Raw genomic sequence first — 22,988 nt, forward strand, 5'->3', positions numbered from 1 at the left:
TTCTTGTGAGTAAGAGTGCGGACCCCGGTGCCTGTCTGCATGGTCTGGAACCAACTCAGGCACCAAAAGCTTAAAACATATCCGTCCGACGCCTTCTGCCTTCTCCAATAATACTTATTGACAAGCCTCCCAGTGTCGCATTGTCTTAGTATTTTCTCCCCTTTCCTACTAGTTCCCATTCTGTGATCGTGATCGATGATCTCCTCACGTCGCATTGCGCCCCTTCTCGGCTTCGCCTTTATCCTCTCGGCCCTGTTCGCCTTCTACACTCTCTCCGCACAATGGGAGCCAATTCCGCAACCCGCTGGCTTGAACAGGCCGGTCGCGACACCCTCGCCCACACCATCCTTGCGCTATAATCTCACCCGGGTGTCTGAAGAATCTCCCACGCGGACGCCATACGCCGCCAAGCCACGCTTTGCCCCTGGTGTTCCTAAAGCGCCTGGCGCGACGTACAGCAAGATACTAGTTGTGCCTCAGGCAGACGGGGAGGACACTACCTGGATCGAGTTTGAATTGCCAGACTGGCAGTCGGCCGTTTACGTCGTAAATGATCCGTCGGCACCTTTGCATCCGCCCAAAAACAAAGGACATGAGGTGATGGTCTATCTAAGCTATATCATCGAGCACTACGAAAACCTCCCAGACATCATTGCGTTCATGCATTCGCATCAATTCGCATGGCACAACGATGACCTCTTCAACGGCGATGCATCTGAGTTGCTGCGACGTCTGAACCCGGCCTGGGTTATCAGGCAGGGTTATGTAAATTTGCGCTGCACTTGGAGCCCCGGTTGTCCGGATTGGCTGCACCCTGGCACCTTAGTTGAGGATCAAACCAAACAGGAGGAGGTCATGCTTGCTCGGGCCTGGGGCGAGATCTTCCCCAATGACCCGATTCCCGAAGTCCTATCCCAGCCCTGCTGTGCTCAATTCGCCGTTTCCCGCGAGCGCATCTTAGCCATCCCCCGAGCTCGATTCGTGTATTTCCGCGACTGGATGCTCCGGACTGAGCTTAGTGACTACATCTCCGGTCGCATTTGGGAGTATCTGTGGCAGGTCGTTTTCACCGGCGAGAATGTTGTTTGTGTCAAGGAACATATCTGCTACTGCGATGGATTTGGGATCTGCTTCGGCGGTGAAGACGAGTATAATGATTTCCGCGACCATAATACAGCTAAATCCGAATTAGAGGAGGCACTTCAGGGATGGTCTGTAAGGGCAGACTTGATTGAACTCACTCGGATGCATGGGCATCTAGGCGAAGAAAGCCAATTAGACTTTCCCGAGCCTGGAAAGGATATCACTCTGGAAGAACAGCTTGAGCTCGAAGAAGCACTGATCCTCGAGCTATTCGTCAATGCCACCGACCGAGGCCAGGATCCTAGAGCCCGAGCTGCGGAGGTCGGGAGAATGTGGAAAGAGGGAGATGGTTTCTAATTTGACACATACTCGGCATGTTGATGCTGTCATCACCCGCATCACCCTTGGTGCGCGGTTCATTACGTGCTGACATGGATACGATAATCTGCTCTTCATTTATTTTGACATTTTTTTGACTGATGTGGTTCTGGGATACTGGCGAATCATGTTAGATAGTTAGCGTGTTGTTCCAATACTTGTATAATCGGCGCCAATTGATCTGTGCACTTGGGCTGGCTCCAGATTGCCAGATCCGCAAAAGGAGTATCTTCAGCAGACAGAATGAACTTCTCCTAAGGTTGAGCGAGCATGCAATGATAAATGGACGGATAAGTGTCATACATATGGCGACTAGTAGTACGTAGCATAGTGACGGTATATGAGATAGAGTCAGGTGATCTTCGATGCTCCACCCCCACGCTAACTCGGAGCGGCAGTCGCGACGGCCTCCGTCCATCGTTCCCTGCAGAGTTTGCACTGTCTGTCCTTCCTTCAAACCAGCCAAACAGCGTCATCCTTCCGGATAGCTTCATCGATCATCGCGAGTCGCGCACGCTTAAAGTCCAGTGGGAGCTGAGCTTCCCATTCATTTGACGGGCCCGTGGGTATCAGCGCGCTATTGGGCTGCCACCACTACCCTCAGGGCTAAGCTTGCCCGCAAGGGTCTCCTTAAATTCAGATCCTCCTAACATAATACCCAGGACGCTGCGCGTGTCCACGCTCCGGTTGTATTGATACTGGATCCTTATGGTTTTGCTCCCATAATCTTAGCATTCAACTATATCACGGCCCGCTTTCTTCGAAGCAAATTGCGACAAGAAAATACGAGGCTGTGTATGCATCATCGTTTTCATCGTCTCCAATCCATCAAGTCACCGGCGCACGCCTTTCGCTCTTGCCTACGGATCTTTGCTACAGTTCGTGTGATAAGTTGTCGCCAAGGAACTCAACCAATACAGTTCTGTCGGACAAGCTTTGTGAGCCCACAGCGGCAAATATAATTACGCTCTTTATATGCCATCATGACTTCGGCATCCACCCCAAACCACCATCAGCCGTCAACGTCGGCGGCCGAATTTACAGCAACCTCAACCACAGCGTCGAATGTCGACCCAAACACGCACCTTGCAACGAGTGGGTATGCGCCTAGTGAAAATCAATTAGCTGGGTTGGTGGAGGCTGCCACAGCGGCTGCAGGACAAGACGTCTCGGAATGGGCTGCGGCCGCTGCAGTCGCCGCTGCAGCTGGGGCGGCTGGCAATACACATCACCTGGAGGGCTATGGGCCGGACATACATATGGATGATGACAGCTTTGCAGACACAAGTTTTACCGCTGGGATCAATGGCGGACGGGCTCTGCGAGGACCCGGATCAGCTCCGGTGAATGAACACGCTCAAAACTCTGGGTTGACCCGAGTTGGCACGAAGAAGAGGAAGAGAAACGAAGATGCGCTTGATCCCGCATTGACAGGAGGGGGCCATGTCGGCCTAGCAGGGGACCAGCAATCACACCACCATAGTCACCACCCACAACAACAGCAGCAACAGCAGCAACATCCGCATCATTACGGTGGTGATGGGCTAGATCTTCGAGGCGCCCCGCCACAATCACTATCTGAAGCTCGGGCGGTGGGCTTGCACTCGGCAGCCGCTCTCTTTCGCCAGCCCTCCAGCAACAAGAAATACACTCGTCCACCCATGTCCAAATTGTTCTCCTCCCTCGAGCTTTCTCCAGAAAACTTTTTGCATCTTCAGGCAGCAGCTAAAGCTTACATGCTTGATGATCGTCATCCTGAACGCCGTGACTGTGTAGGTCAACGCGGCAAGGGGGATACAGAGATGGTCAAGCTGCGGCTATGGAACTGCGTACGTCATTTTCTCGAGGGTGAGGGTCATGGCGAGCGGTTCTTTGGAGAAGATGTGGTCAATGAAGGCATGGGGCCTAGGGCATACATCTGGCCTCGGGATCAACAGAAAATTATTTCACTGGTGATACCCTTGTTGCGGCGAATGGTGACGAACGAGCGACAGCGTCAGTATGCTGTCGAGACGAGGAAAGGCGGCGGAGCGGAGGAGCGACGGCGACGGAAGACCGAGGACAGCCTGCAAAACTTCAATGCGCACACGCCAACTGAGGACCATCTACAACTTCATTCTCAGCATCAGCATCAGCAACAGCAACAGCAACATCATCAGATTCACGATGATTATACTGCAATGCAGACCCCGATGTCAGCGTCGCAGCCACCCATGGGTTCCACCTCGCAGGCCGTGGATTTGGGCCTAACAGAGCTTCTGCTTGACGGATACACAACCGACTGGAATGCATTCGCTAAGTCCTATGACAATTACAACCAGAACTGCGAACTCGACAATCTCTGGTATTTGTCGGGCCTACAGCAACCGGACTGGCGGGGCTTGGTGGCTGCCGTCGATAGCCATTATCAAGTCATTCACAATGGTGGCTATGAATGTCCTCCACAGTGTGAAGATGACAATATACAACGTATATTAGAGGCTAATGTTACTTCCGACTTACGGTGGCGGATTGGTGGTAATATTCCACAGCCCGCGAGGAACGAATTGTACGTCGCCCGACGCGTCTCACTTCTTTCATTATCGCACCATGCTAACAGGTGTCCACAGTGCAAGTAGCATTACTCGCGACGTCTCGCGCATCATCCGCGACAATCTTGCTGTGAAGCACGAACCGCATGCTACATCCCACGATCAGACGTCTGTGTCACAACCTCAGCACTTCCCGCCTTCCAATTTACCACCGATCCCTGGAGCTGCCTCTGCCGCCAGCAATGTCAGGCCACCTTCGTCGCCCATGTCTGTCTCTCTCCGTATCAATCTTATCCAGGACGGCAAACGCACACATTCCCGACTTGATCTGCCTGGCAGCCAGTGCCCTGACCTCGAGACGCTCAAGCAAGTGATCTTCCGCCGGTTTTCGGGTCAGCTGCCGGGATTATCATCTGAGCCAGGCTTGGACTCCGCTAGCGGCTGGGTCGCAGGGATCAACTGGAAGTTCAAGGTATGGCTACCAGATGGATTAGCAACGGTACAAAATGACGGCGACTGGACCATTGCACTCCTGTCCGCGGGAAATGTGGATTGGATGGACGGCGACCTGAGAGTCTTGGTTGAATTTGAGGAAGCATCTTGATAGCAGGTATGTTTGCCTGTCTAACGACCTGTGATGACTTGACGCGCATCAATTTTCTGCAAGGAACATTTTCTGCTGGTGAAGCTGGGTGGGTTTCATTTTCCATGGCCTCGCATTCATACCCTCTTATGCTGCTTTTACGGACATGAGACACGATGATTGTCTCTATAGATACCAGTGGGTAAATAGTGTATACTCGCAGTGCTCTTGATAATCATAATACTGATGACATTTAAGTCTAGCAGCTCTTCTACCTGTAGATAATTAGGTTTGAGGTGTTTAATCAATACGGAATACACAGATAAAGTTTTAAAATGTATTATTAGTCAAAACTTGAGGTTTCTCTCGCTTACTCACCCATTACTAGCGACCAATCTAACGTAGTTACCCATTGGTACATTGAGTCAACAACCCGAATATGTAAACATCGGGTATCAGGTATCAACCAGCAAGTGCCGGTAGCTCCAACTATCCATTTTCACCCCAGAGCCACTACGGGAGCACACCCATTAGTCTCTGTGAACGCGACGACGACGACGACGACCACAACCACCACCCCCACAATGGCTCCCGGTGAAGCAGATCTCGAGATACTTCTTTCCAAACTCGAGCCCATCCTCCATCCGGACACATTCGTCTTCCTCACACTTCTCAACGCCCCAGTCTCTGCGGCGAGCCAAGATGTGCAAGCACTACAGCCACAACTTCTCTTCCAGGAGGCAGAAGGTACCACACTCGTCATCGTGCGCGAGAAGGCCATCGCGCACGGCTTCACCGACTACGTGTTTCCGTGTCGGATGATCTCCCTCAGCGTGCACTCGAGTCTTGAGGCAGTGGGTCTAATCGCTACCATTAGCGCACGACTCCGCGATGCCGGGGTCAGTGCCAATGTGGTCAGTGGGTTTTACCATGATCATGTCTTCGTGCCGGAGGGCAAGGAGGAAGTTGCGATGCAGGTTATTGGAGGGATGTCGCGGGGTGATCGTGATTGATTGATGTGGTAGGCTTTGGGGGTGGGGTTAGCTAGAGTTTGATGCTTTCACCTTGGAAGGGTATATGTGCTGTGTACACTACTAAGCAGTAGACACGTTATGTTGTTGCTAATTTGTGCTGACTACGATAAACATGATTGGTTAGGGAACTAGGTTGAAGGTGAGTGTGAGTCATGAGAGGGGTCTGAGGTTTTGTGAATCCATGACTCCGATATTTAATTTATTCCTGTAGTGCATGTTCTTTGTCCGAGTCAGGAATTCTAGATTAGACGGCTTACTTGACTCTCCCAGCTGAAATCTGCAGCGGCATAACACGATCTATGCATGGCTTGGAAGGAACATATACCATAGTTCCAATATGACACTCGCCACCCCACCGCCCAGCCTTGTTGTACGAATCGAGCAGGCAGAGGAGACACACGTCGTGCGCCAAGTTGAAGCGGTACAGACACTGTACCCGTCCTGCGATGTCCTGATTCAGCACCAGAGTGTAGCCGGAGGCGTCGCCATCCGTACTGTCCCCCGATTCGAGGGCAAGCTAAGCCGCATCGTTGGGCTAGGGCTCCAAGGCTCCTTCACATCGCAGGATCTCTGCAATCTCGAGTCAACTTACGCCGCAATCGGTCTGTCTCCGGAAATCCATCTGTGCGAGTACGCAGACCCTTCCGCAGGGCAGATTCTCACTCGTGCCAGGTATTTCTCCAAGGGGAGGCTGAGTGTCTATTGCAGGGACCTGGAGAATTCAGATGAACCGGTCGTCGCGCGGAAGGGTCACCCTAAGAGGAAGAATATCACGGTCAGGGAGGTGGCTTCGGATGTCGATCGCGAGCACTTCGTCGCCGTTTCCATCGCGGGTTTCGCGGATGGGGGACGCTCGGAGGAGCTGCTGGGCGCCTTAGCGAGGATCGCGGCCCTGAGAGCTGATACGAGACTCTACATCGCGACGACGGACGCCGGAGAAGTGGTCGGCACCGCGGCATTGGCCGTCCTGGGTACGCATACAGCCGGCGAGAGCATCGGGCATTTGTACTTGGATAGTACAGTGCCGCTGTCTCGCGGGATGGGTGCCCATGTGGCACTCATACAGGCGCGTTTGAGGGCTGCCAGAGGCATGGGGTTGAAGCTGGTGACGCTGAGTACGAGGGAAGGCAGTGGAAGCGCCAGAAATGCAGAAAAGACCGGGTTTAGAGTGGCATATCGGAAGGATGTATATGTCAAAGGTTGAGCTGGGCCCACAGCTTCGGGGATTTTGCGCATAGATGGCACTCTCTTAGATAATGGTGAGCTGGGCACGCAGTCCAGTAGGGTTGGGTTAGTCTTATGTGTTCATCTTAAGGTCTTTGCGTTAAGTCTAAATTCATATGATAGAAGTCCGAAGAGTGCGCTTCTTGCACTCGGTATGAAAGTCCACAATGCCATCCAATGGCCATCATTGGTCTCATTGTCTACAGAAATGTCGATGATTGCAGTCAAGTCTCATGAAGTTGATCACTGTCCCCGTGAACGGATCGACTCACTGCACCGTCACCAAAGGTATTCATGCTTGGCAGAGGGTAATGGAGGCGGCAGGCTTCGGTCACCCGCACACTGCTTATCTCAGCGCAGGTTTTGCGGCCATCAACACAAGTCCCTAGAGACTCGAAGGAGATCGCTGCACTTGGCTAGTGTGCGGTTTGGTCTTGGAAAATCCCTGTGACAAGGTATTACCCGTGACGCGCTGCTATTCCGGAGCGATGGCCGTGCGGCTCGGCTCTATGTTCCGGCACGGCAGGGCCCTCGACAGATGTCTGTCAATCCCCTCGCGACAGGCATTTGGGAACAAGAAGAGAAAGGTTGGAAAATTTCCCGCTCAAGTAGCCGGCGTACCATTAGCACTGCTATCGCCGCCAAACGCCTCTAACCGAGCTTTCTTAGCCCTGCGCTTCATCTCCCGTTTTGATAGTGGCTTTTCAATCTCCTCGGTTGCTGCCTCAGAGCCAAGCGATGCTTTTCTTTTCAATCCATCGGCTCTGACCTGCGCAGATTCCTTCGGTTTAGATGACGGTCCTGTGGCTTTGGCAGCTGAGTTACTTCCCCCATCAACAATGTCGACGATCCCACGCCAGCTTGTTCGTTTCAATTTGGCCAAGGCGGTCACTTTCCTAGCCTCTTCGCAGACTGCCTCTTTTCCGCGTTCTTGCGACAAGCCCCAGACGCAGGCAAGATTGATCACATCCCACGGAGCCCGCACGCCCAGAGCCTTCCGCGCTTCACTTGAAACGATGATACCTCGGCCACGTGTTGCTCGTATCAGACCCATAGCATTGCCAATTAGATTACGTCGAGCTTCAATACCACTACCCGTAACACCCGGGCCGTAACAGATCTCGAAGCGAATCCCACGCGAGACAGCCGCGGAAACCATTTTGAATTTGATATGGAACGGTAGACGGACGGAGAAATCCAGGGAGATGATATCACACTCCAGATTGGTGCACGCGTTAAGTAGGGCTTTCTCATTTGTTGGGCGGAGAGCGACAAGATCATAGGTCTGAGTCAGGCTGGCAAGTCGTTGGTTTTGCGCAGGGTCAGAGAGGGTCAGATTCAGGCGGCTAAGAAGCACCAGATTCCGGGGAGCATCTTTTGGAGCAGATGGGGCAGTCAGGCTTGGAGGCAATTTCCCATTGATCGTCTCCGACAGTGCAACCGTGGTGTAGCCGACTGAGAGTCAGGTCAGCTCTTCATGTGGCTCTTTGAAAAAAATGCGCAGTATGCTGCGCTGGTCTCGTGCCTTTTTGGGGGGAGAGGGACACGCACGTTCTGCAAGGAAGTTCAGAGTATGAACAATTTCGGGATCACCCGGGCTATAGGGCACATTCAGATCGTAAAACATGATTGCGACAAAGTGGCACCCTGCGTTTGAGTCGAAATCTCACTTTTACCCCGAACGACACGAGTTGTGATCGAAGTTCCATACAGTGTGCTTTTGCGAGCTGTCCTAGCATGGGCATCTGAAGATCATACCGCATCAATATTCTGCCGAGGCCGGCAGCTGCCCGAGTCACCCATAGGACAAGCAAGTCTCGTGACCCTGAAGGCGGAGCGAAACGCTCTCGGCCTTTCTGATCAACCACCCATAATATTACTAGTATACTACCCTGTGCTTTGGCTGCTCTGGACGATAGCACGGCTGCGCAATTCAGACGGGTTGTTGGCCTCCTAGTCTCGCGGCTGCTGTTGTCTGTCCTTCCGATTCCTATCCTGTCGCCGCGCCCTGCCCCCCATCATCCTTCTTCCCTCGGTCCCCTCCCTACCCCGCCGCATTTTATCATTGCCATCCGACTGTGGGCTGACCTCGAAAGCTGATCGCCCCGTCGCCATCAATCATGGCGCGCGTTTATGCTGATGTCAATGAGCATATGCCCCGGTCCTACTGGGACTATGATAGTGTGAACATCTCCTGGGGTGTTTTGGAGAATTACGAGGTGGTCCGCAAGATCGGTAAGGGCGAAATCACGCTTCAATATTCAACCTCCATCGACGGGGTCATCCCAGCGGGGTTCATCGTGGGAGATGTGGACTGACACTTCCTTTCTTGCAGGACGCGGCAAGTACTCTGAGGTGTTTGAAGGTATCAATGTTGTCAACTACCAGAAGTGTGTCATCAAAGTCCTCAAGCCAGTCAAGAAGAAGAAGATCAAGCGTGAAATCAAGATCCTTCAGAATCTGGCAGGTGGGCCCAATGTGGTAGCTCTGTTAGACGTCGTCCGAGACAGCCAAAGCAAGACACCGAGTCTGGTCTTTGAGAATGTCAATAATACCGACTTCCGGACTCTTTACCCACGATTCTCCGACTACGATGTCCGCTTCTACGTTTACGAACTCTTGAAGGCTCTGGATTTCTGCCACAGCAAGGGTATCATGCACCGTGATGTGAAGCCTCACAATGTCATGATCGATCATGAAAAGCGCAAGGTTAGTGGTCCTGAACGCCTCATATCTATTCTTCTGCTGATGATGCCTAGCTTCGCCTCATCGATTGGGGTCTGGCTGAATTTTATCACAAGGGCACGGAGTATAACGTCCGTGTTGCTTCCAGATACTTCAAGGGTCCTGAGCTACTTGTTGATTTCCAGGAATATGACTACTCTCTGGATATGTGGTCGCTGGGCGCGATGTTTGCATCCATGATTTTCCGCAAGGAGCCCTTCTTTCACGGAAACAGCAATTCTGATCAGCTGGTGAAGATCGCCAAGGTTCTTGGAACCGAAGAGCTCTTTGAATATCTGGACAAGTATGAGATTGAATTGGATCCCCAGTATGATGATCTCCTCTCGCGCTTCCCTCGGAAGCCTTGGCACACCTTTGTCAACGCCGAGAACCAGCGCTTCGTCAGCGACGAAGCGATTGACTTTTTGGACAAGCTGCTTCGATACGATCATGCGGTATGCACTCTGCTATGTGAAGTTTGCATGGCGCAAAGCTGATATTATTTGTCTAGGAACGCCTCACTGCTCAAGAAGCGATGGCCCATCCGTATTTTGCTCCCGTTCGGGCTGCTGAGTCCCAGGCTGCACGGAACAACAATACAGCATAGTTCTTAGCATGAAGGTCGAACGCGCCTGATTTAGATCTACCCTGACTTTCTCCCTTTCTACCTGATACTCGCTCTGCCGGTACACCCTACATCAATGGGGTGACAACCTCTCCAGTGCCAAAATTCATTCTGTGTTCCAGAGAGTTGGTGGAGTCAATTCAGAAGAGTCATGACAGAAGGGCTGTGCAGCTTTGGACTGATGCGTTACGCGTGCATGAATTGAAGCGCTGCGGTTGCAATGAGTTGTTGAATTCGGAGACGACGACGATGAACAGATGACATACACCTAATATATCTCTGCTTGATCCTCTTGGCATACCCAGTGAGTAAAATCTGTCGAACGGTGCTTAGAGGAGGGTCACCACTCCTAACGTTATCCTTGCGTAACCTTGCCTACATTCTCCTGCGCCGGTTTACTGCAGTCTTTCACCTTTCTCAGTCGTCCTTGTGGTTAGTTGGACTGGTGTTGATGGGAACCCTGCTTGTTGGTTTGCCTTGGCAAATTTCTTTTCCAATTGTGATCACTCGCCATGCTTCAGCTTCGTTTACCATATGTATGCCAATTCTAGTCTGATACATCATTGAGAGGAGTGTGATCCAGTTTCATGTGTTTGAGATGGTCAACAGTCTACTTGCCTCGTACTGCATTGCTAGGGTGGGAGCCTTGAGTCTGAAGCTTTCCCCAGGGAGAGACTGAGTCTGCACAGAGTAATTGATGTATGCAGCAGTCCTTTTTAGAAAGTATGGCTGCTTCAAACACTCTGTAAGATGTAGTTGACAGGCTACCTAATAGGCTATTGTGATGATTAGATATACTTAACCTCTTCACGTGATATGACTCACGTCACAAGAAAACAATTCTATCCCTCATCCTCCCGCGAGTGAAACAGGAAAACTAAATTTCCAAGTGCTCAAGTGTTTGATCTAGTCAATTTTGAAGAATCATACTGAGTACTAGTATACATACTCATACATACGGTACGTACATTGCATTGAACTGCCCGATCTCGACTCCACCGCCCGCCAAATTGAATCCACTGAGGTTCCAACTGAAAGCCCCGCCAGTCCCGGCTTCCTCTGATTCGTTCCGTTCCTTTGCTCTGAGCCAGGAAATTTAATTGCCCGCATTCGCACAACCACCCGAACCCCTCCCCCTCCTTGTCTTCCTCTTCATCGCCGTGTTTGCGTGAGTCACTCGGTGGTCAAGATACTATTCCGTCAGTTAGTGGCGCGAGTGGCGCCTCGGAGAATTCCTCCTCCCTTCTTGTCTTCACGACCTTTTTCCAGAATGGCCCAACCTTCTGCCCCCCAGAACCCGAGTATGTTGCGGCTATCCGTCTCTGTCCCGCCGTGTCAAGCTTCTAGACTGCTGTTTGGACTGTGGCTGACCATTTGATGGTACTCTAGCTGGTGAGCCTAAAGCTCCCGTCGCCGACGTTCCCCCCCAGGCCGACGAACAAATGAGAAACCAAGATGCCGCTGCTGCCTCCAAGCCTGTTGTCGAAGGACAGGACCCATCTGCACCCCCCAAGGTGAAGAGCGAGAAGGAATGTACGTACAGCATGACAGTCTCCGCACAATATGCGATTGCCACCCCCGCCTATCTCGATTGATAATGACTTAATCTCTGGATCGTTGCAGTGGAGCGCGAGCGCCGTAAGGCCGAGAAAGCCAAGAAGTTCGCAGAGAAACAGGCTAAGGCCGCGGCTAAGCCTGCTGCGCCCAAGGCTGAGAAGAAAGCCAAGATCGAGAAGGAGAAGACCACAGACGCCTACGATCCCAAGGCGATCGAGGAAGGTCGCTATGAATGGTGGGAAGAGCGTGGCCTCTTCTTGCCTGAATTTGGCCCTGATGGCAAGGTCAAGCCGGAAGGCTACTTCGTCATTCCAATCCCCCCCCCTAATGTGACAGGTGCTCTTCACATGGGTCACGCTCTCACCAATGCGCTCCAGGATACCATGATCCGCTGGCAGCGTATGAAGGGCAAGACCACCCTGTGGCTGCCAGGTATGGACCATGCTGGTATATCTACCCAGAGCGTGGTTGAGAAGATGCTTTGGAAGCTGGAGAAGAAGACCCGTCATGATCTCGGCCGTGAGGCAATGGTCGAGCGCGTCTGGGCCTGGAAGGATCAGTACCACGCCAACATCAAGAACGCGCTGCGGAGAGTCGGCGGCTCCTTCGACTGGACTCGCGAGGCCTTCACAATGGACCCCAACCTATCTGCAGCTGTCACGGAAACTTTTGTCCGCCTTCACGAAGAGGGTGTCATTTACCGTGCCAACCGGCTGGTTAACTGGTGTGTGGCCATGAACACCTCCCTCTCTAACCTTGAGGTTGAGAACAAGGAGGTCGAGGGTCGTACCCTTCTCGATGTTCCCGGCTACGAAAAGAAGGTTGAGTTTGGTGTTTTGACTCACTTCTGCTACGAAATCGATGAAACCGACGAACGGATTCAGATCGCCACTACTCGTCCCGAGACCATGATCGGTGATAGCGGTATCGCTGTGCACCCTGATGATAAGCGCTACCAGCACTTGATCGGCAAGTTTGCCCGCCACCCCTTCGTGGATCGCTTGATGCCTATTGTCGCCGACACGGACGTCGACCCTGAATTCGGTACCGGAGCAGTCAAGATCACCCCAGCTCATGATTTCAACGATTTCAACCGCGGAAAGGCCCATAATCTTGAGTTCATCTCCGTCCTGAACGATGACGGTACCTTCAACAGCAAGGGTGGTCCTTTTGCCGGAATGAAGCGCTTTGACGCCCGCTACAAGGTCATTGAGATGCTCAAAGAGAAGGGACTTTATGTCAAGTGGGAGCACAACCCCATGAAGATTCCTCGCTGCGCTAAGTCCAACGATGTCATTGAGCCTATCCTCAAGCCTCAGTGGTGGATGAAGATGAAGGATCTCGCCGAACCTGCCATCACGGCCGTTGAAAGCGGTGAAATCATCATCAGACCGGAATCCGCTGAGAAGAGCTATTTCCGCTGGTTGAACAACATCAACGATTGGTGTCTGTCCAGACAGCTTTGGTGGGGTCACCAGGCTCCCGCCTACTTCGTGAAGATTGAAGGCGAGGAAGGTGATGACAGTGACGAGAATCTCTGGGTTACTGGTCGCACGGAAGAGGCGGCTCGGGAGAAGGCGGCGGCTAAATTCCCCGGTAAGAGCTTCACTTTGGTGAGAGATCCCGATGTTCTTGACACTTGGTTCTCCTCCGGATTATGGCCGTTCTCTACCCTGGGCTGGCCCCGTCAGACACATGATCTGGAGCATTTGTACCCGACCTCCGTTTTGGAGACCGGCTGGGATATTCTCTTCTTCTGGGTGGCTCGAATGATCATGCTGGGTCTTAAGATGACCGGCAAGGTCCCTTTCAAGGAGGTGTACTGCCACTCCCTGATCAGAGATTCTGAGGGTCGCAAGATGTCCAAGTCTCTGGGCAATGTCATTGATCCTCTCGACGTCATGGAAGGTATCAAGCTGGATGATCTTCATGCCAAATTGCTCACTGGCAACCTTGCCGACAAAGAGGTGGCCACTGCTACCAAGTACCAGAAGAAGGCCTTCCCCAAGGGTATTCCTGAGTGCGGTGCTGATGCCCTGCGTTTTGCCCTTGTGTCCTACACTACTGGCGGTAAGTAAAACCTCCCAACAATGGATTCCACTCTGTCCAGCCTATTGTCTTCTATACTGACGGTGCCATATCAGGTGGTGATATTGCCTTCGACATCCAGGTCATCCATGGTTATCGTCGATTCTGTAACAAGATCTACCAAGCCACGAAGTTTGTGCTTGGCAAGTTGGGCGATGACTTCAAGCCTCGGCCGACCCCTACAAAGACTGGCAAGGAGTCCCTTGCGGAACGCTGGATCTTGCACAAGTTTAACGCTGCTGCTAAGGAGATGAATGAGGCTCTTGAGCAGCGTGAATTCTCTGCTTCGGCATCCATTGCTTACCAATACTGGTACGGCCAACTTTGTGACGTTTTCATTGAAAACTCCAAGTTCCTGCTTGCGCCCGAAGTCCCGGCTGAAGTGCAGCAGTCGGCCAAGGAGACGCTCTACACCGCTCTTGAGGGGGCTCTGACTTTGATCCACCCAATGATGCCCTTCGTCACTGAGCACCTGTGGCAGCGCCTGCCTCGTCGTCCCGAAGATAGCACAATTTCGATCATGAAGGCCAAGTACCCCGAATATAGACCTGAATTCGAGGATCCCGAGGCTGAGACTGCCTATGAGCTGATTTTGAATGCCTCGAAGTCTATTCGGTCGATCCTCGCCCAGTATGAGATCAAGACCAAGGGCGACATCATCATCCAGACCTACGATGCCACCAGCTACAAGACCGTCTCGGATGAGCTTACTAGCATCAAGTCCCTGGGTGGCAAGACCCTGGGCGAGCTTAGTGTGCTCGGCCCGGAGAATACCAACCCCCCTTCAGGCTGTGTGGTCGCTCCTGTGAGCTCTGAAGCAGCTGTCTATCTCCGTGTTTCCAAGGGAGTTGCCTTGGAGCAGGAAGAGAAGGCCAAGGCTAGTCTGGAGAAGGCACGCGAGACAGTGCGTCGCCAGCAGAAGCTCATCAGCGGTGCTGGATGGCAGGAGAAGGCCAAGCCTGAAGTGCGCGAGGCTGAAGAAAAGAAACTGCGTGATGCTGAGAGTGAAATGACTCGTCTAGAGGAACAGATCCGTGAGTTTGAGAAGCTGCGGCTAGAGTAGATCTCGCGGCCTGAAACTATTTATATCAGATATTTTTGTACTGGCCAATGTGATGTTTCACTCAGATTTTAGTATGACCAATAATTACTGCTCGTAGATCAAGACTCGTGTAGTAAATGAAAAATCTTATAGTAACACATTATTACGTTGGGGAAGGTGTGTATGTACGGAGACTCATGGCATTAATCTTATCGATAAGCGGCGCCAAGACCCTTTCCGCCAAAACTTTTCACTCCGCCTTTTTCTTTTCGTTTTCACGAGCCCGATCAGTGACCCCATATCACGTTAAACCAGGTTTTTTGGTGTTCAGAATCGGTCAAGATGCTCAGAGAAGTGTAAGTCATATAATCACTTCCTTCCGACTACGTTTGGCATTGTTCAAGTCACCATGCTTACAATAAAATCTCTATCGCTTCAGAAAACCGAAGAATGCGCGCACAGCGCGCATCCTGAAGGCCAAAGAACCTCAGCTCATCGAACCCCCCAAGCGCACGCTGTTGCTGCACGGCTCAAAATGTCCGCAAGCTTTACACACTGTTCTGAAGACCTTCCATTCCTTGACAAGACCGGATTCAGTCCTATTTCACAAGAAGAACGAGAACATTCACCCGTTTGAGAGCGTCGAAAGTCTCGAATTTCTGGCCAACAAAAACGAATGTGGTCTTGTGGTGTTCGGTAGCAGCAACAAGAAACGACCCAACTGTATCACTATGGCACGTGTATTCGATTCCAAGATCCTTGACATGTGCGAATTGATGCTACTGCCGCACCCCGACGCTGAGCAACATACTGATCTGGCTATGCATATCGGCATCGGATTGCGGCCCATGATCCTCTTCTCAGGCAGTTCTTGGGAAGACTCAACCTCAATGGCACATGTCATGCTGAAGAGTATGTTCCTGGACCTGTTCAAGGGTGAGACGAGTGACAAGATTGACGTGGAGGGGCTCCAATATATTTTGATGATCGGTGCTGAGGAGCCCACTGAAGGGTTGGCTCCTGTTGTTCACTTGCGGTGGTATAAGCTCCGGACGAAGCGTAGTGGCCACAAGCTCCCGCGGGTGGAGCTGGAGGAGATTGGGCCCAAGTTCGACTTCAAGGTTGGACGTCTGCAGGAGGCCCCTCGGGATGCGATGAAGGAGGCTATGAAGCAAGGCAAGAGGCCCAACGAGGAGATCAAGATGAAGAAGAACATCAGCATGGATTCGATTGGTGACAAGATCGGTCGTGTTCACCTGGGCAAGCAGGATCTCAGCGGCTTGCAGACTCGGAAAATGAAGGGATTGAAGCGCCGTGCAGGTGTGGAGTCGGATGACGATGAGGATCAGGACATGATGGACGTGGATGAGATCTCGGAGGATGAAGGACGCAAGAGAGCTAAGACGGCATGAAGCTCGTGTTGAAATGCATTGTCATGCAATTTGATTCTTTCCGAATTATTATATCTATCTAAACTGCGCACGAGGCGTTTCTGGGGGTTCGGTTTTCAGCACCTAGCTCATATTTGAACCTGTTCGATACGTGTTTGTTACATAGACGTTTGCAAATAAAAAAGTTCTATCAGTCCCAACCCTGCTTTCTTGAATTTGAATTATCAAGTTGCTCTCGTGCAAATGTAAAAGTAGGGGCTGGATTCTGCCCACGTGACCATGACGTTGCGCTCGGCTCGTCTCTCACATGCCGAGGATCTCGTCTCTGGCCTCGCGGATCATCACAGCTCCCATAAATGCCGTACTCCCCCACTTTACCCCGAACTGGTACTTTAGATGTTGTCTGAGTTTGGCGCAGCTTTCTTTGTTGCTTGTGAACCTTGGAGTCTCCATGATTTGCAGTTTCCCTATTGAATCTTGCCGGAGGAAGCAAGACTGATCGCTTCACTAAATTCATTTACTTTGCCGAGGTTCTTGAAACAAGCACGATGGATGCTCTCACAGTAAGGTCGCACTCTGTCGAACCCAACACCACGCAGGATTTATGTTGTTCTAACCACTTTGTAGGCCTCGCTGGATGCTCTGGTCACTAATCCTGAGCTTGCGCCGCTTCTGTCCCTCCTTAAGGGCATTCGCAATGGCGCTGTCTATGGGGCCAAGGTCCGCTTTCCGCATGCTCTGGTGTATGTTCCCTCGGAATCCAGATATTTGGGCCCCTCTATTGTAAAAAGCCAGGCTGACTCGATGTGCTCGTCGCCCATAGGATGATCTTGCTTTTTCGCTCAGGAACGTATGGCAATCCAGTCTTTCTCTCAAGAAACATAGATCAATCATGCTGATCATGACACAGCTTCCGTGAGAAAGTCAAGCTTGTCTTTAAAGCCACGCGCCAACATGCTCGGAACCTTGCCACCTTTGCGCTGATCTACAAGGGCTCAATGATCTTGCTGCGTAATATCAATCCGGTTGCTGTTGGCAAAGAAGGACGATACGATAGCTTTTTTGCTGGCTTGCTAGGAGGCTATGCAGTCTTTGGTCGGCATAAAACGAGTATCACTCAACAGGTAAATCGCTGGGTACTCAAACACCTCGATCGTCCACTGACAATTCTGCGAGATTGTGATCTATATCTTTGCTCGTGTGGTACTTGCGTTAGCCAAACTTGCCATTCGTCCAGATATGCACCCGCTCTCCTCTCTCATCACTCCGCAAACGCGAAGTCAGATGGAAAGCCATGCCTGGCCGGTCTTTGCCAGCTTATCCTGGGCACTTGTTATGTACATCTTCCGTTGGCATCCAGATACATTGATGTCAAGTCTGCGGAGTAGCATGGTGTACATGTATGCTCTGACTCTTGCTCTCTCGCCTGCCTTGTGTGACGCTAATAATTAACCTAGTTACGCGGATTCCGATCACTGGGACTCGTTCCGCAATTTTTTAATACACAACAAATGATCTCAGCGATGCTATCTGCATCTTCCCCAACCTCAGGCCAATTTCCAACGGCTGGATTATATCACATGGTGGCATATAGATACGGTGCGTTCGGGATGCTCTTACTCTCTGCACTATATATTCCCTATATTCTTTGGTTTATTGGTATTGAACTGGCAGGTGCCGCACGGCGGCTGTACCTTTGATGCCCTACCGCAGGCGGTTTAAGGGGTCAAGCAAACAATAGAATCTGGACGGTACATACACTTGAGTCTGCTGCATCCAGAGATGTACTTCGGCCATCGAAGTAATCTGCTCAGTAATATGCTTGCCAGCATGTGTGGTGGTAAAGTTCGATGACAAACTTCCATGCGGGACAACCCAGAAGGTTGGCAAAATGAACCATCAGCTTCGTGAATACCGTGATCTCTCCATCTTGACACCTTTGGCCACGATACGTATGTAGCTGAGACTTGTGTCTTACTTTCCTATCAGGTCAGGACTCATTATGGCCGTAACCATCCACCGGCTTGAGAGAGCCATTCTGATGATACCTCGGAGCCCGGCCATAGCCTAGCCTTGTAATTGCCAGTGTATCTGTAGAGTGAGCAGTTTTCAGAGACAGGGGCTGCGACGAGAGGTTGTCGTTCTTTTTATGTCAAGGCGGGAAGCATGAGTCCGGTTAACCCATAAGTGATGGCACACAGAGGACCTACGGACGATAGTGCCCGAAACCTTTGAGGTAGTATTGTTGCCATGGAGTTGATGGGTTGTGGTCCAGATGAGTCCTTCACGACATCGAAGTAGACCTTTTATACGAGGCAAGTCCCCAAGCTCTCGTTCAGGAGCTTCAAGGTCAAATTGTATTGCTGCCAGGCGTCCTCCTTGAGTTTAGGATCATGGGGCTCGACCCCTAAGCCTTTGATACTAGGTAGGGTCAGAGACAACATTCCAATCTCATACCGAAATGAATGCAAACTCACGTTCGGAGCTCTCGCCTTATTTGGGGATTTTGCCAGTATTTCATGATCATCATGTTCTTCACAATCTTGTGTTCCAGACCTGCGGCTTCCGCTGCTCTCTGGAGGAATTGAATAGTATTGGCGACTCGTTTTTGGTCCAGGCTCTCTGGAGGTGACGATCGGAAGGAGGAGCGTAGAGTATGCAGAAGGACGTATCGAGCTGGCGTCGAATAATTTACGGCTTTCAGCCCGTGACGATACAACTGGCGGTAGGTATCGACAACAACTTGTGAGTCTCTCAGAGACTTTAAGGGTTGCACTGGAGAGACCATCTTGCTCGAATAAGGTGGTTGGTGTCGCGTACCGGCGTAGGAAGTAGAGCATGCCAATGTACAGAGTAGAGAGTACAGAGTACAGTACCTAGTACACACTTGATAACTATCAAATGCTGCAAGCCGCGGGCGGCGGCGGCGGCGGCGGCGGGATACGACCGGCATTATTGTCAGCACCGCACCGCGCGCGTCAGGCTGCAAATGGTTTAAGTTGGGTCGGGCTTCTTTAGCTTCCCTTCCACCCTCCCACCTTGCCTGCGTGCTCCGCCCGGCTTGCTTGCTCCCTCGCTCCATCATACTACCTGCCCCCGACCGATTCCATGCGGACTTCGATCAAGCTGTTTATCATTTCTCCCACCGTGCTTCTCATTCTTTTCTAGCAGCGAGGGTCAACCAAAGGCACAAAGTGTTTCGCGCCTACCGGACCTCTCTCTTCGAGCTGGCCTGTGATTAATGCTGCGGAGTACCAGTGCGCGCGCCTTGTTGTGTAGACATATGTGATTTGACTAACTGGTCTCACCACATCATCCCCTTTTTTGGGACAACAGAAATCTATCACATTCTGGACTTCCTCCGTGTGATAATAATCATTTCAGCGCTGGGCTATCTACCAATGCAGTGTATACCTGGACAAACTGAAGTCGGTTTAATAAAATGAAGGACTGTCTTCTGTAGACACATGAGAAGACCTCTCTCTTAACACCATGGTCCGAGTTACGCGGAGAGCCACCTCGGTCTTCGCCAGACGTGCGCCAAGCAGAAATGTCAAGAAGACGGCACGCAAACATAAAGTGATTCTGGAATCTGTTACGCAGGAGAAGAAGAAACTTCGCAGTGTCGTATGTTCTTTCGCCTTGCTCATATCTCTCGGGGCAATCTTGACACAAACAACCTAGATATCTTTCGAAGCAAAAGCTCCTCCTGGTTATACCTTCATTCCTGCAGGCAACCCTCAGCTTACGACTGCGTGTAAGGAAGTCTGTCGGAAGGACAGTTTGAAGGTGTTTGCTGTTTCAGTATGCCCGACAGCCATCTCCTTTACTCAACTTTCTCGTTTCCCACGGCTCGGCTTCTTTTTACTAATCTTGGGTCATAGACAACACCGCATATGCACACACACAACCTATCCCAGCATGTTCACCGGATAGGTTATCACTTTCCCAGCGCGGTTGTCGCAACAGTCTGTATGGACCTGGGACTCCACCTTACAACAGCAGGGAAAACAATGCAATTTCCGACTTCTGCCATTACCAAATCCCGCAAACGTGCTAATTCAGAAGCTTCTCAGACGACAATCAACACCGAAGCGAGGGATGTAATCAAGGATCTCTTCCCTAATATTCCAGACAATGACCTGAATCAAATCATTAAAACTGCTTTCCAGAAGGTAGGTGGATAACATTCGCAAACAGACCTTTGAACCCACAACAGGACCGCAAAAAAGTGTTGGACACAAGATACTGAAACTATTTCCAGGGTCAGCGCAAAGTAGGCACAGCAGTTGAGTTACCCCTGGCCCGCCGCGCTCAGCTCGCAGTTGTGGCCCACATACGTCACGTTTACACGGAATACGATCGTTTGTTGAAAGCAACATCCTTCCACGAGGCGAGAAGCACGGTTGAAGAGCCTACCTTGGCCAAGTTGGTCGAATGGCGGGGTGATGATGAGAATGGAAAGATCGTCCTTGAGGACGTTTTCCGTGAGGTCATTGTGATATCTGATGACGAAGACAGTGACACTGAGGAGGAGCTAATACAGCCCTTCGACCGTGACCAAAGTGTGGTGGTTGTCTCTAGCAACCCGCGTGCCGAAGAACTACAGACAAACCCGGTCACTTATGCCGGCTCTAGCTTACGAGACACCCAGCTGGATATATCAGACGAGGAAGCACCGCCCGGATGTCGTTTTGTCCCGGAGATTCCTAAGAATAACAAGCTTGATCGTCGTGGATTCAGCCGATACCAAGCATGGGACCGTGCCATTAACAGATATAGAAACATAGCGGAAGGGGATAATCCACGCAGACCGCCTGGTAACTCACCTCGACCTCGACGACCATTGGTCGCTCGACGGCCCTTGCAAGATACGGCCGACTCTGGCTCAGACTCACTCTTCTTCCCTCTCGAGGATAGGCGCACATTCTCTGTTCCATCCCAGGTTACAACTAATGTGGAGACACTCAGCACTGCACCGAAGAGGGCATACGCAAATCCTGCAATGGAGCATCAAGTGAGTTTGCCCCTGACAATCCCAATCCCACAAATCATTCTCTCGGGACGACTTTTTGTAGACTTCATGCTAATAATAACGAGCCGTATGCATTGCTTCATGCAATTGGAAGACCGTACCAGGTAAAGACATTTTCATCACAGCTCAGTGGGCTTCCCTTGGAGCGAGTGCGCCCTTCTCATGGAGAAAGCCGGATTATCCCTCGCCAGGAGTCACCAAACGGCCCTATTTTTGTGAGTAGCCATAGAAACGTATCCGGACACCCAGTTGGACAGCAGCAGAAACCTCTGGAACATGGCCACAGCAGGACAATCTCCCACCCTGAGGATCACGCCTTGCCTTCTATAGAGAACCCCTTTCCCGCGGAACTAGGACGATCCAATTGTGGCCCCGTGGAGAACCTTGCCACGAGGATGTCCGGAGGGTTCGCAATCCGCTCTGTAACTCCCGCTCATCTACCTCCCCAGGACGTTCTCCGTCGAGATATTGATGAGACTACACAATATCAGACAGCAAAGCGCAGACGAACTGCATTCTATTATCAGCCGATACAAACAGAAAATATCCGCCCTAGTCTTCCTTCTGCTCCTGTGAGAAGTGCTCGTCTAGGGGAACAGTTGGCTTCCTCTGCATATGTTCCTCCGGCACGACTTCCAGTTCAAGAAGACCCTTCTGTCCGTAGGCATTATGCAGCCCCGTTTGGATATGTCCATACTACTGATCGTCAGCCCGAGGAACACCCATATCCATCCTATACCACCCGTGTTAGGCTTGGGGATGAGGTTTTCCCGCATCAAATGTCTCGCAAGCATGATAATGCCACATTTGATATACTTGACCGTGAGAGACCCACTCATTACAGGCCTCCCGTTGAACCTCGTGTTGTGCCAACCTTACGGTATGCATTTGTCGAGGATAGAAGCAAGGGAGGGCTGATACCCGTTCAAGCCGTTGGCATGGTGAGAAATAATCATGATTCGCAGGTGCCCAAGCACGATGATGATCGCTTGAGGCTACCCGAGGTGGAACCGATACAGTCAACTACATGGAGTGGCAGAAATCAGGGATATGCTCTTGCTCCACAAGAGCAACCTCAGAGAAAAGGTCATTATGCCGATGACTTTGTTCGTGCCATTGACCTGAGTAATTCTGATCCATTGGATTATCCACTGGAGCGTCGTCTTCAGACAAACTACACCCGTCCCGGCCCGGATAGGGTTGATCTTGTCTACGGTAGTAAACAAGTCAATCAGCAGGCTGGACCGGAATCAAGACCCCTTCCGGACCGCACCCATGCGGATCCATGGTCAAGATCCGCTATTCAGAGGTATGGCGTAGTGGATGACGCGAGTCAGCGCTATCATGAGACGCATGATACCTCAAAAGCCGCAAACCGTTACACTGACAGACATTACGGGGAGGTATCGGTGCTTTCACGGTATGGATAGTGAATATGAATCGCCTGGCTTCATCACAGCCTCTCAGTCGTCACAAGCTAACTGACACTTGTAGCAGGGAACTACTCGAGCCTCCACGCTACGGCCCACATACCAATGAACCATCGTGTCCTACTTATGTAAGAGAGTCTGAACGTCCTCGTCCTCCGGTTTCAGAGGGCAGAACCATCGTTACCGTGGATTGATATTGTTGCTCATGTGAGGGGTCGGTATCAATTTTGTTCATTCCGGTCGCAGTGTAAATGTCTATGGTG

General features: G+C 51.4%; 10 protein-coding genes across 10 annotated transcripts; 8 read left to right on the top strand and 2 right to left on the bottom strand.

The window, feature by feature from the left end:
* Positions 1-195: 195 nt before the first annotated feature.
* On the top strand, positions 196-4,596 carry BO72DRAFT_379878 (DUF3431 domain-containing protein; the record flags this gene model as incomplete). The annotated part of the gene is made up of 3 exons (XM_040941359.1): positions 196-1,432; positions 2,521-4,009; positions 4,071-4,596. The coding sequence occupies 3 exons, from the start codon at positions 196-198 to the stop codon at positions 4,594-4,596; spliced, it is 3,252 nt and encodes a 1,083-aa protein (XP_040800456.1).
* Positions 4,597-4,940: 344 nt separating this feature from the next.
* BO72DRAFT_448962 (ACT domain-containing protein) lies at positions 4,941-5,780 on the top strand. Its single transcript, XM_040944911.1, has one exon. The coding sequence runs from the start codon at positions 5,160-5,162 to the stop codon at positions 5,586-5,588; it is 429 nt and encodes a 142-aa protein (XP_040800457.1). The 5' UTR covers positions 4,941-5,159; the 3' UTR covers positions 5,589-5,780.
* Positions 5,781-5,985: 205 nt separating this feature from the next.
* BO72DRAFT_343904 (uncharacterized protein) lies at positions 5,986-6,813 on the top strand (the record flags this gene model as incomplete). The annotated part of the gene is made up of 1 exon (XM_040940641.1): positions 5,986-6,813. A coding segment is annotated over one exon (828 nt), but the record flags the coding sequence as incomplete, so codon positions are not given.
* Positions 6,814-7,437: 624 nt separating this feature from the next.
* On the bottom strand, positions 7,438-8,460 carry BO72DRAFT_497222 (ribonuclease P subunit p30 family protein; the record flags this gene model as incomplete). Its single annotated transcript, XM_040948683.1, has 2 exons — positions 7,438-8,288; positions 8,385-8,460. The coding sequence occupies 2 exons, from the start codon at positions 8,458-8,460 to the stop codon at positions 7,438-7,440; spliced, it is 927 nt and encodes a 308-aa protein (XP_040800459.1).
* Positions 8,461-8,953: 493 nt separating this feature from the next.
* Positions 8,954-10,164, top strand: BO72DRAFT_379899 (casein kinase II subunit alpha/alpha'; the record flags this gene model as incomplete). Its single annotated transcript, XM_040941361.1, has 4 exons — positions 8,954-9,068; positions 9,169-9,542; positions 9,593-10,012; positions 10,069-10,164. 4 exons carry the CDS (start codon positions 8,954-8,956, stop codon positions 10,162-10,164), a joined length of 1,005 nt encoding a protein of 334 aa, XP_040800460.1.
* A 1,049-nt stretch (positions 10,165-11,213) lies between these two features.
* BO72DRAFT_448966 (valine--tRNA ligase) lies at positions 11,214-15,000 on the top strand. Its single transcript, XM_040944912.1, has 4 exons — positions 11,214-11,483; positions 11,572-11,715; positions 11,806-13,809; positions 13,884-15,000. Exons 1-4 carry the CDS (start codon positions 11,453-11,455, stop codon positions 14,888-14,890), a joined length of 3,186 nt encoding a protein of 1,061 aa, XP_040800461.1. The 5' UTR covers positions 11,214-11,452; the 3' UTR covers positions 14,891-15,000.
* Positions 15,001-15,153: 153 nt separating this feature from the next.
* Positions 15,154-16,449, top strand: BO72DRAFT_406200 (rRNA-binding ribosome biosynthesis protein RPF2). The gene is made up of 2 exons (XM_040942312.1): positions 15,154-15,225; positions 15,309-16,449. The coding sequence occupies exons 1-2, from the start codon at positions 15,212-15,214 to the stop codon at positions 16,279-16,281; spliced, it is 987 nt and encodes a 328-aa protein (XP_040800462.1). The 5' UTR covers positions 15,154-15,211; the 3' UTR covers positions 16,282-16,449.
* Positions 16,450-16,692: 243 nt separating this feature from the next.
* BO72DRAFT_406203 (Tim17/Tim22/Tim23/Pmp24 family protein) lies at positions 16,693-18,170 on the top strand. Its single transcript, XM_040942313.1, has 6 exons — positions 16,693-16,823; positions 16,888-17,003; positions 17,084-17,110; positions 17,171-17,384; positions 17,437-17,660; positions 17,718-18,170. Exons 1-6 carry the CDS (start codon positions 16,809-16,811, stop codon positions 17,773-17,775), a joined length of 654 nt encoding a protein of 217 aa, XP_040800463.1. The 5' UTR covers positions 16,693-16,808; the 3' UTR covers positions 17,776-18,170.
* A 396-nt stretch (positions 18,171-18,566) lies between these two features.
* BO72DRAFT_380036 (DUF1763-domain-containing protein) lies at positions 18,567-19,048 on the bottom strand (the record flags this gene model as incomplete). Its single annotated transcript, XM_040941368.1, has 2 exons — positions 18,567-18,681; positions 18,738-19,048. The coding sequence occupies 2 exons, from the start codon at positions 19,046-19,048 to the stop codon at positions 18,567-18,569; spliced, it is 426 nt and encodes a 141-aa protein (XP_040800464.1).
* Positions 19,049-19,665: 617 nt separating this feature from the next.
* BO72DRAFT_136290 (DUF2293 domain-containing protein) lies at positions 19,666-22,986 on the top strand. The gene is made up of 6 exons (XM_040939136.1): positions 19,666-19,887; positions 19,945-20,064; positions 20,145-20,435; positions 20,525-21,277; positions 21,361-22,715; positions 22,790-22,986. Exons 1-6 carry the CDS (start codon positions 19,753-19,755, stop codon positions 22,917-22,919), a joined length of 2,784 nt encoding a protein of 927 aa, XP_040800465.1. The 5' UTR covers positions 19,666-19,752; the 3' UTR covers positions 22,920-22,986.
* Positions 22,987-22,988: the final 2 nt, after the last annotated feature.

Source organism: Aspergillus fijiensis, assembly GCF_003184825.1.
Source record: "Aspergillus fijiensis CBS 313.89 unplaced genomic scaffold BO72scaffold_29, whole genome shotgun sequence".
Taxonomy (NCBI): domain Eukaryota; kingdom Fungi; phylum Ascomycota; class Eurotiomycetes; order Eurotiales; family Aspergillaceae; genus Aspergillus; species Aspergillus fijiensis.